The following is a 12,397-nucleotide window of genomic DNA, read 5'->3' on the forward strand; positions in this document are numbered from 1 at the left end:
TTCCTAAGCACAAATGAAGCTGCATTCAACCCACTGAAATAAATGCAGACAACAACTGACCTTGTTCTTAAATTGCTGGAATGATTGAACCAAGTGAGGAAAAGTTTTATCTTTTCTTTTCTTTCTTGACCATATCTGAGGGCATGAATTTCCCCTAAAAGGATAACATAAAATGTTGAACTTTAGATTTAAATATCTTAGGAACTGTATATGAAAATGAAAACCACGGTGATGAGATTCAGAAGAACCACAATCAGTTTCTTACTATCTTCTGTACTGGACAAGCTGAAGTAGACACAGAACATAGAGACTAGGAAAATGAGAGTCAGTAAAAAGAGAAATTTGATTTCTTACAGATGAAAAGAAGACATCAAGATGCACAAGAAGATAAATAATCAAGCTGTGCAAGTTCTTTGACTTAGAGATTTTTATTTTATATTTTCTGTGAAATGTGCAACTGTTGACCAATCTAATTAGGAGCAGTGTATGCCTTACAGCTTTGCAAATTATGAAGTTGACAGAAGGTTTCCTACAGCCTAAAAGGTATAACTGAGAGCATGGGTTTTTTTAATGAACTCAAGATTATATGTTGACAATGACCTTAAACAGAAAACAGACACAGATTACACCCAGGCAGGGACATACTATAATGGTTAAGGTAACAAAAATGGTTAAGATAATAAAATAAGGTGAAGTTGAGTCCCATCAGGTGGCTTGGGGGAAGAGAAAGTACTCACTTTCTCTTTGCTTTCTTGTTCATAATATGGTTCTAGAAAGATGCTTGAAAAAGACTTTTTGGAACAGAGGTTCTTGATTTATCCTTATCTCTTATCCCCGCTAAGATAAATGGTCATGTAGTACTCTTTCATAACTTTATCATGTTTTCTCTAGCATCCAAAGGAAAGAATCAAGAACCATGCCTTCCATTTTCTTCTGCTTTCCAGTGTGCATTTATTCACCTGAAATTATTTCAATTTTTTTCTTATGTCTGTCTTAGAAGATTCTTTTACTTCCACATCAATTACTCATAGTATATTCATACACACCCATAGAGCCTCTCATATTTAGCCTTTGCTAAATAAATCAACTCCTACAGGTTTGTTGTCTTACAGCAAAATCTCCATCAGGTTAATCATTCCAGTAGCCCCTGTACTCAAAAACTTGCAGAAACAAAAAGAAATGACCATAAACACACAGGGAAAGTATGCTGAAGGTCTCACCAAGACTCTCTAAAATAGTGTGAATGCTTTCTTTCCTTTGTAGAACACATTCTTGATTCACTGAAGAACCACAGCTGTATTTTTTTCATTGGCAGCTGTCATCTGGACTTCCACAACCAGAAAATCTTCTGATATTTCTCGCTGAATGGATTTCAGATTGCAGCAGAATATGTTGTCAGTAGTCCTCAGTCCCACATGCCTTCAGCATTTTGCAACTTGTACCACATTTAATGGTTATCCATATCTATTATTCTAAACCTATCCATATCTATTACTCATTCATCTTTTCCTGTATATCTTTATCCTTTTCAGCACATATAACCCTCAGCCACATCATCATCAGAGTTTAATTAATACACAATCTCATCTTTGGTGCAAATTTATTGACTAAAATATTACATATGCTCTGTCTCACGAAAGTCTACTAAAAATTTCCTTACAGTCCAAGAACATCCTTTTTCTTAACAAACTATAACAGAGCACCTTTGACTCAGTTCTCACTCCTCTTATAATTCTTCTGCTGATCTCCCATCTTGTGCAGTCAGCATATTACATACTCTACAGAAGAGGAAAACCTGGATAATTTTGATGCTCTAATTAACGATGCAGATTTTGTTTCGCAGAAGGACTAAGCCTGGAGTGCTAATTCTGATTTGGGTGCTACTGGGCTAACACGCCAGTCTTGAAGGCAATATATTGTGGAGCACAACACAGAAGCACTCCAGCATTTCTGCAAGGACTGCTGTGTAACAGAAAGAGTATTTTAGAAGACAATCGTGTCCTTTCTGTTATCTTTGTTCTTCTCTTGCTATGCAAGTGACCATTCTGCAGGTGGCCCAGAATTCCTTCTCCGCTCTCAGAAATTCAGCCTATGCTTTCATTCTGGAAGCAACTTGAGCCTGAGCTGGCTCATTGGCTTCTCTGTGCAGGCCAGATTGTATTCAGACTAGTCCTGTGTAAAACCAGTGTGTCTTCACTGTGCCATTGGTTCAGAGTTTACAGGTCAGACTTTGTGTTGAAGAGCGGCACCTAAACCATTTGCAGAGCAGACTTGATCCCAGAAGCAGTACAGTCTCATTCACCAACTCCATACTCCAGCTACTGAAAACCAGCAGACACAAAATGGCTTTCCTCACAATTAACTGCAGTGTTACAACGTCTACTGCCCACTTAATTCAGAATCCAGCTAAGCTGCTAAATAACACAGTTGACTATTATATTTGCAGTTTTCAAACAATACTGTACTCTCCTGCATCTGTTTCACTACAAAACCAAAAAAACCACAACAAATTAACCCAGTTCCCGGGCCTTCAATTACACAGCCCAATTCTTTCAGAATTCTGGGACTGAAATTATTTACGCTTACCTCCCAAATCCTGATCTTCCAGTCTAAATTCATTGAACACTGTGATTTCTGCTTCCCTCTTGGCTGCATGTTTCTCTGTCATATTTCCCTCTTTTAGTCACTTCTGCCTCTAGCATTACCTTCAACATCCCCATCTCTACACTGACAAGAGATAAACTTTTCTGTAGTTTCGGAGCAATGTTGAGAAGACACTGTCTATTCCATTATCCTATTCCAATGTCCTAGTGTTTTTTTTCATTCTTTATTTAACCACCAAGTAATATTTTCCATTTGTTTTCATTTTTACCCTTTTGACTTTTGCACTTGACTTTGGATGGTGATTAGTCCTTTTCCATTTTATTCCCTGAAGGCTCACTACGTATGCCTCATACGCTTTCTGAGACAGTTATTTATTCATTTGGGAGAGAAAAACCTTTTCCCTACTGTTTTTCTTATTTGGAATACAAGTTCAACATATTTTTACCATATCCGAGTAGAAGAAATTTCTATCCTCCTCCGTAATCACGTCCCTGATTTTCCACTTAATTTAAATTAGTTTACTTGTAATCACTTGTAATCTGATCTCTACCACTATGTCTCACCAAAACGAACGCCAAAATACTATCATGTTGACTCTTCAGTAACCACTTCACAGAGTAATGGGGTCCTGTTGTTACTGCTCTCTGTTTTAGCTCTTGTAACAAGACGACACCCTTTATTTCCCACTAGCAGTTTTCCCCCAACCCTTTTTATACTAGAATTAAGGACTCGATGTCTTCATTGCCTGTAATCTAGGTACTTTGCTTCAATTTCCCTTTATGGTGTTTCAACCGCATAGCAAGAGAGACTTCCCTTGAGCCTTAGACGGATGAGCCGAGCCCGAGCAGAGCCATGCCGACACACAGGTACGGCACAACAGGTCAGGCGGGGAATTCCTGGCATGCCCACGGAGCGCTCCACAGGCCACACCAACCCCGCACCTCTGGGATGGGCAGTGTGTACAAGCTCCCTCTGCTCACAGCCGTGACCCCGCGGCCTCGGGGAGCACCGCTGGCGGGGAATTGCCATTCAGGGCCAGGCAGGCAGTCATCCCTCGCAGGTGGAGTGCGGCTCCTCCCTTCTCCAAGCCCCTCCAAGGCCACCCGAGGGCGTGAGGTGGCTCGGGGCCGCTTGCCATCGCTGCCGGTGGCGGAGGGTGCGGGGTTACCGCGCTCGGTGACCGTGCCGGGTTACAGTGCCGGGTTACAGTGCCGGGTCACGCTGCTCGGTCTCCGCGCCGCGCTGCCGTTGCCAGGGGCTCGGCGGGCAGCGATGGTGAAGGAAACTATCCGGGTGTACGCGCGGGTGAAGCCGCTGGGCAGGCGGCAGCAGGCGGGGGTAGGCCGGGAAGCTGTGCCGCTGTGCTGCCAGGGGTGGAGGGGGGCTGCTGGGGAGAGCCGAGGGCCGTCCCGGGGGCCCGCGTCCCCCCGGGAGCGGGCAGGGAGCGGGACCCCCCTCCCTGCAAGGAGCTCGGCCGGCTGGTGAGGGCGGAGGGGTGGGTACGCGAGCGGGGAAAGCCACAGACTCGTCCTGCGCTGCGAAGCCTTAAGAAGTTCTTAAAATCACGAAGTAGAGCTTAGGCTGTAACTGCTGGGGGAAGGGGCGAGGAACTTTCTTTCCAGCCTAGTTTGTTAGAGAAAGGCTCCGCAGGAAAACACTTGACACTGGTCACCGGGTTTATGCAGTTCAGCACCGTGTTCTGAGCATGGGAGGGGAACGTGTAGCTCCCAGGGTATAGCTGTACTTGAAAGGAATAATAAAGATAATGAAAGTGTTCCTCAGAAACCGTGCATTTAGGTCTCTTATTTGTCTTCTGGTTTTAAACCAGCTCAACCCATTTTGTCGTAGCCTTTCCTAATGTATTCTTCCAGGGTTTTTTTGGAGAGGTTTGCACTTGGGGCTGTGCTTTGTTTTTCACAACACCACGGATATTGAAGTGGTTTAGTAAGCAAGTATGCCAGGCTACACTTTTGTTTCAAGTATTGTTGTAGTGTTTACATGGTGACAGAATAATGTTGGTATATGCTGGCTTTGTTGTATAATAACCAAAGGAGGATCTGGTCAAATATTTAGTGAAATTTGTACAAATTTTTTCTTGAGGCAGTTACAGGTGCTAAACTTACATAAGTGTTATGTCTAAGGGCTATGCTGTTCTATTGGTGAAATTATGCTGTGAATTCATATCCATGCTTATTAGAGTTATTCAGTGGATGATGAGGAGGATCTTCTCTCTAGTCTGGAGATTACTGTGCCACGTGACTTAGCAGATGGGTTCGTCAATAATAAACGAGAGACCTACAAGTTCAAGTGAGTAAAAGCATTATCTTTGCTTCTTCTGCTTTTAGTGATTGCTAACTCTACGTGTAGTGATACAGATGTACAGAATCAGGAAAAGCCTAATCTTAAGTTTTGGTACAGGTAGGTTTATTTTTGTACAACTCCCTAACAAGAGGAGTACTTCAGCATATGCTCTTCACCACGAGTTTGATAGCATTGGGTAAAGTTGTCTGTCCACTACAAGTCTCGTCTCTCGATTCTAAGTCTCGTCTCAAAGGTTGCATTTTCATTTATCAATTCTTCCCTCTCTACCAATTGTTTTGAATTTGTGTATGACGAGTGAATGCACTCGTGTGTGTGCTCTTGTGATCTAATTAATTGTCGTAGGCTAGCTAAAAATTGTCTTGGTGTAAAACACTCTGTTTAGGTAATGGTGTTTCAGACATTACCAAAACAAGATATAGAAAAACAGAAGTAGTTGAAAGAAACAAAACCTTGGTTATAGAATGTAAATGTTTATTAGGAACTTAAGGTCTCTACCAGCAATATCAATCAAATATTTTCATCACTTCAGCAGAAAACTTTGAGGCAACATTTTATAATTTTGATGATAAATAAAACTAGATATATAATCACTTCTAATGATGAGGGCAAGTAGAATATTCTTTATTTTTTTGTAATAATGATCAAGTAGATTTGTTGCTCTATGCTGTTAAAAAAGAGAGCCCTAGATAAACATCTGCACTTCAGGCTGATGTCATTTTACATCAGCTAAGGAAATTTGCTTGGGAAGAGAGGAGCTGCCCTCTCCAAATAGATTAATATGCAACATTAGGCTAGGTTGCAGATGGCCAAGCCTGACTTAATGAATGCTGATATTTTTTTCTGACTTTATAATTTATTAGTAAGTCTGTAGAGGTGGATTTTGAAAAACACCATGTCTTATTACCCATAAGACAATGCAAAAATAATTCTGTGGAGTAAGCATTTATTTTTCCTCCATGAAACTCATTCTTTCATGCAGTCTATTTATCCTGGTCACATCAAAGATTATTCTCTTTTGTTTTTACTCTCTTGTATGGGAACCAAACACAATCTCAGCTGATTAAGCATTAGCAGGATAGAATGTATGCATTTATGTTTTGTGTATTGCATTTGTCTGCGATACTGTACAAACTGCCTGGGTCAGCGTGGTGCCTCTCCGTATACCCGGTGTCTGCAATGCTTTTCTACATACCCTGGGAAGTTCTATGTGAGTGTACATTTCCAAGCAGGGGGAACGCCACAGCCAGACACCAGCAGTCCAGGAGGTTTCTGGAATATATGGATCACAACTTCCTAACATACCATCAAAAAGCCAACGAGGGGAAAAACTCTGCTGCACCACGTATTTGCAAACATGGAAGAACTGATGAGAGATATTAAACCTGGGGGTAGCCTAGGTTGCAGTGGCCATGAGATAGTGAAATTCAGGATACTTGCTCAGGGAGCAAGGCAAAAAGTAGGATCACAACCCTGGATGTCATAAATGCAAATTTCGGCCTGTTCACAGACCTGATTGAAAGAATTCTATGAGACACAGCCTTGGAGAGAAGTCCCAGAGAACTGGCTGATTTTCAAGGATCACCTCCTCCAAGCTCAGGAACGGTCCATCCAGATGAACAGCAAATGATGCAAAGGCATCTCAGTGGTGCCCACGGACAGGACAGGAGTTAATGGACACAGATTGAAATACAGGAAATACCATAGAATCATAGAATGGTTTGAATTGGAAAGGACCTTAAATATCATCTAGTTTCAACACCCCCTGCCATGGACAGGAAGCCTTCCAGTAGGCCAGGTTGCTCAGAGCTCCATGCAACCTGGCCTTGAACACTCCCAGGTATGGAGCATCCACAACTCTGGGCAACCTGTTCCAGTGCCTCAGTAAAAAATTTCTTCCTAATGTCTAATCTAAACCTACTCTAAGTTTGAAGCCATTCCCCCTTGTGCTGTCACTACATGCCCTTGTAAAAAGTTTCTCTCCATCTTCCTTATAAGGTCCCTTTCAGTACTGGAAGGCCACAATCAGGTTACCCTGAAGCCTTCTCTTCTCCAGGCTGAACAATCCCAATTCTCTTAACCTTTCTTCATAGGAGAGCTGCTCCATCCCTCTAATCATCTTGGTGGCCCTCTTCTGGACTATCTCCAAAAGGTTGATGTCTTTTCTGCGCTGGGTACCCCACTGTGAGGTGATCAGATATTGAAACAGGTTGCCCAGAAAGGCTGTGGAGCCCCCATATGTGGAGATACTCAATGGACCCCTGTTCTATCTGACTCTCCTTTCAGCGGGGGGTTTGGAGCAGATGGTCCCTTCCAATCTCCAGAATTTCGATTCTGTAAGGCAACTTCAGATATTTTATATAAAAAGTGACAAAACATATTGAATTAATCATCTCCTTGTGACCTATAGTAATAGTGCAGCAGAGTGAAGGAAATAGCTATGAAAAAATGTGAGCCTTGCTGTACTGGTGGGATGCTGTATTTGGTTATAGTGTAATCTATTTATCCAGGATTCAGTGTGGTGCCAGTTACAAACACTGATTCTCTTGATAGATTTAAAATACGGTTTAGTTTTTTCTAAGCCACATCATTTTATCAGAGGATTTTATTGTACAGATCTTGTCAAAGCAGCTCTGTGTACAGCCTATTTATGTACAATAGCACAACAGCAAGCTGTGGTTAAGACTACAGGGAAAACATTGTACTGAGTTATGTAAGCCTAATGATGTAAACATTGACTATTACAAACACAAACAAAAATGTATGAATCAAGTAGTGTTTTAGCATTCTAAGAAATTTTTATTTGCTTAATATTTTCAGATTTCAGAAAATTTTTGATCAAGAAGCAAAACAAGATGTGATTTTTGACAGCATTGCCAAACCAGTAGCAGAATGGTACGTTTTGATCTTGCAAGTAATCAGGATGATGGTACTTTTGCTTTTTTTGTATTTCTCAGAGGAGAGCTGCCAAGTCTTTGTCTCATTGTTGTGTATATTGATATTTTAATTTTCTAAATACTAACATATCTGAATCTAGGAGATATACAATCCCCTGAGAATTTTACGTATGCAAGGGTTCCATTTTTGACTCCTGAAATAGCACTGCTGCTGTTACCTCTTATGTTGTATAGCCATAGAAATCCACATCTGATTCTTTTTTTTGTCTGCAGTATAAGCTCACTTCATTGCCTTAGAAAAGTATTCCCTATATTGTTTCATGAAGAGGTAAATCTAATGAAAATCTTATCCCCCTGCTTAGTTTTCATTAATTTAGGGATGCTCATTAATACCTGTGGAGATATTCCTAAATTTTGCCCTGTTAGTTTTGTCTTGACATGTAAGGCAGTGCTTTTGGTCCTATTTTTGTTTTTCACCTCCATTTAATAATCAAGCACTATTCATATTTCACAGTTTGCAAAGGCAGGCATTTAAGACTGATGAAGCTCTCTGCACTCATTGTGTGGATTGAATTCCACTCCAAAACAGGTGGATTTCCCAATATGCCATTCTCTTTGCTCGATTTATTGTCTGAATTGCTGAAGTTTGTACTGGGTTTAGTGGGGGAGAAAATGCCGTGCTGCAGGAAGCAGAATTTCTGTATAATGTTTGCTTATCAAACTTACTGCTGAGAATCCAAACTTGTAGGGAGTTGGGAAGTATTACTTTAGATGCCAACTTCTTTCTCATTCATTGTCTGGAGTTTGTCTAAGCTATGATTCCGCAAGTTATTCCTCGCATCTGTTGCACTGTCCTGTGTTTAGGACTGTAGGAAAACAGACATCCTCAGCTGGACACTGAGCCTTTCTCAAGTTGCTATTTGGAAGAAAGATATATCTATCTCTTTATAGTTTAATTTTATTTTTTTGCCTATTTTTTTCTTTGAAGTCCAACATAAAGCAGAAGAGTAATTGACAGTGAAAATGAAGAGCCAGTGAATTTGAAACTTCATTAGATAAGTTAAAATAGATTTAAAAATAATATTTGTTATAATATTTTCTCACCCAGAAAAGATTTATTTGCTTATCTGACATCATGACATGTGGCTTCAGATTAGCTCATACACTTAACTTTAAATATTTCTGGGTTCAGTGGTGACTGCAGGGACAAAAAAGTCTTTATCTTATTTGAGTTTGTTTGGAAAGAGAAGGGTTAAAAATCTTGTTGTTACATACTATGGATTTAATTATCCTCAACAAAAGCTTGGGGTATCAAAATTAACTAGCAACAGACTGGCTAATTTTTTTCCCTTTGGAGTGTTTTGCTAGAATGTGGAAAGATTTTTCAGTCAAATAATTCATCTATACAGTGCTCTAATAAACAAGAAGTGGTATTCTTTTCCTTTATTTCCTTGGCTGATACAAGACTGTTATATATTAATTTTCTCCATTATGTAGGCTTTAGTTTTGGGGTTTAGATATTTTTAAGTATTTAAAAGTATTTAAATACTATTAAAATCAGTGTTGTTTAGGCATACAGTTATCTCCAAATAGCCAAATCTTTAATGCTAAAATTGATTTATAAATTCATTCTTAATGAAATCAAGATTTTGTCTTAGTATTATAATGTGCTAAAGCTTGTATTCTTGTTCATGTTTGTGTTGTTAGTGATAATACTGAAGGATAACTTTACTTGTGTTTTTGTGATAGAGTAGGTAATAACTGAAGTACCTTCATGTTTCTCATTCACCTCCTTAATTTTTTACGTTTTTTTAGGCAAAAATATGTATTTCAAAATATATTTATAGTCATGAGGTTCCTTGGTTAATGGAGTCCTGAACTGGGCCTAAAAGTTATTTCACTCTATAGTTAATGACTTGATTTTCCTTTCCATCGTGGGACAATAAGAATTACCCTATTTCTCTGAGAGACCACAGTTTTTCATGGCAAAATGTTCTTCATTATTTGTTTCTTTCAAAGTCAACATTCTCCTGCATAAAAAAGCTGTTGAAAATACATTTCTGGTTTTGGAGTCCCTTTACTAAGGGAACAGTTTTTGTGTGTGTATTGCCAGGGAAAAGAAGTAGTGGGAAAGTATCAATGAAATACTTCAGTAACATTTTAAGGCTCTTTGCCATGCATACTTACAGTCCTGAGAAAATTCAGTTACAGACTTGAATGTTCAGAAAAAAAATTCTTGGGCATTGTTTAAACTAAAACCAGCAATGCAATGTTCAGGATTCTAAAATCTTTCTAGTTTGTTCTTGGATGGAACTTCGATACAACTTTCTTGTCTTCCCCTCACCCCCCTTTTAAATATGCTTTCTTTGATGCTGGGCCACTACTTTTCCTTCTTAAAGTCCAGTTACATTGTCATCTTGCCTGTGGTTTCAGAGGCACCAGACATTAGTTTGTTTAATTTGCTTCTTCAGTCAAAAGTCCCTGCCTCTGCAAACTATTATAAGCATGTGATTTACTTGAACTTTTTTATTACTTTTTTTGAATCCTTGAGTCATCTCTTGCATGGTTTCTTTTTATCGTTTGGTTGTGCCTTCCTCTTTTCCTTTTTATTTTAAATATATATTCTTGGTAATTCTTTTGTGCAGAGTCAACTTGATGTTTAAGAAGCAGCACTAATTCTGTTATTCTATCAGAAATAGAGAAAATAAATAACATCCTACTTTTACAGTCTGCTAATGATTAAGTATTGTGTTAGCAACAGAACAAGGCTACTCTTAAAATGTTTCAAATGCTAGTGTTGTGATTATTAATGCAATCAGAAATTAAGTAAAAAATATTAACTGCTTTGAATTAGTTTTCAGTTCTAATATGGCCAATATTTTGGTATTAGATGTCTTGATTTATTAAAGAATAACATTTGAAAATACATTCTCTTCAGATGTCTCATGAAAATGAGAAATACCTCAGCTGTTTATAACCTAATGACAATCACCCATGTTCTTTTGAAAGATCTGAGAGCCTCCAGGACAATGCTCCCATTGGCTCAGGTTCTGGTTTATTCCATTTTGTCCCTGGATATATTTGTCACACAGTATTGGAAGTAGTGGTTTGGCTCATCTGCACCACAAAAGACCTGTAGAATCTATGTATAATAAAAGGACACTTATTTTTTTGGATGTCAGCTGGAAGCAAAATTGGCTTCAAATTTCCCCTAAACTGAGAAATTGGATAGTAATGCTAGCAGTTCTTTCTGGAAGTGAGTACAATTATGAGGCAATAAAAAGTGAAAAGCATCATTGATGTTTCATTTTAAATGACTACTAGTTGCTTGTGTTTGTTTTGACTTAAATTGCACAGCTTAGAATTGTTCAAGAAGGCTGTTTGTTATAAGTTACAGTTTGATTCAGAGTATCTTTGTGCCACTTGTCTGTTTATGGTGGTTGTGGTGGAATTCTAAATATATTTAGAGATCTTAGTTAAAATAGGAAATTATATTACTTTTCTTTTTCCTTAGGAAAGCTCTTTTGAAATTTCTAAGGAAACTTGCCTGCACTAAAGTCTCAAAACCAGTTACATTGGCTTTGTTTTTTAAAGATGAGACATTACCAATTTAGATTTGTTCCACAAATCTGGCAAAGACATAAAGAAAAAATGTCATACTGAGATAATTTGTTTATTTTAATTAAAAGAAACTTTAGTCTGAGCATCAAATGATAGAAGATACCTAAAAACTGAGTCTCTGAAGACAAATTCTCCCTGAAAACTTGTTTTCCAGATCCTACAAATTAACTCCTTCCTTTCTTTTATCTTCATTATAATTTCTGGAGGAAGGTTTTGTGAGGACTGTGTTGATTTTTATATATATATATATATATATATATATATATATATATATATATATAAAAGTGAGGGACATTGAAAGTGAGGGACATTGGTAGAATATTTCAGGTCTGCAAGAACTGAGATGAGGAGAGGGCTATCAGTGTCCCAAGATCAAACTACAGGTGTTTTCTGCTTTTTTTCATCAGTCTAGTATTTTAATTTTTTAATATTTGAATATTTTTTTCAATCATGTGCCTTTTTGTTACTACTCATTTAAAATGAAGATGGAAGAAATCAAATTAAAATAATAATATGAAGCTGAAATAAACTAACAAAATCAAAATAATTACATTTTAAAGTTGAAAGATGTTTCTGGTTCCCAGAATTTTCTCTTACCTATATATAAACATTTACAGAATTTAGTCCTTAATAAGGGGGTTTTGTTGTTGTTTTATTTATTCATATTATAAATTTAGTTAAAAACTCTCAACTTTTTCAACAAATTAGACTAATTAGGTGAGAAGGAATCTCTGGAGGTCATCTGGTCCAACCTCCTGAGCAAAGCAGGTTTTGTTAGATCACATTTCTTGGGCCCTTGTCCAGTAGAGCTTCAAAAATTTCCAAAGATGGAGATCCCCCAATCCATCTAGGCACCTGTTCCAGGGCTTAATTACTTTTACTGTGAACAGTATTTTCATTATACCCATTTGAAGTTTCTTCTCTTGCAACTTGTGGCCACTGCTTGGTGTTCTACC

At 38.4% G+C, this 12,397-nt stretch overlaps 1 protein-coding gene across 3 annotated transcripts in view; it reads left to right on the top strand.

Annotated features, from left to right (window-relative positions):
- The first annotated feature begins 3,792 nt into the window (after nucleotides 1–3,792).
- The window catches only part of KIF6 (kinesin family member 6), a 152,158-nt gene continuing 143,553 nt past the window's right edge, over nucleotides 3,793–12,397 (top strand). For 2 of the 3 annotated variants that reach the window (XM_064648465.1, XM_064648466.1), the window contains exons 1-3: nucleotides 3,794–3,942; nucleotides 4,802–4,911; nucleotides 7,744–7,818. In XM_064648465.1, the coding sequence (XP_064504535.1) occupies nucleotides 3,877–3,942; nucleotides 4,802–4,911; nucleotides 7,744–7,818 (251 nt within the window). In that variant the 5' untranslated portion in view covers nucleotides 3,794–3,876. Of the gene's footprint in view, nucleotides 3,943–4,801; nucleotides 4,912–7,743; nucleotides 7,819–12,397 lie in introns of all 3 variants that reach the window. The other variant, XM_064648467.1, reaches the window with a different exon arrangement.

This window comes from Pseudopipra pipra, chromosome 3, assembly GCF_036250125.1.
Source record: "Pseudopipra pipra isolate bDixPip1 chromosome 3, bDixPip1.hap1, whole genome shotgun sequence".
Taxonomy (NCBI): Eukaryota; Metazoa; Chordata; class Aves; order Passeriformes; family Pipridae; genus Pseudopipra; species Pseudopipra pipra.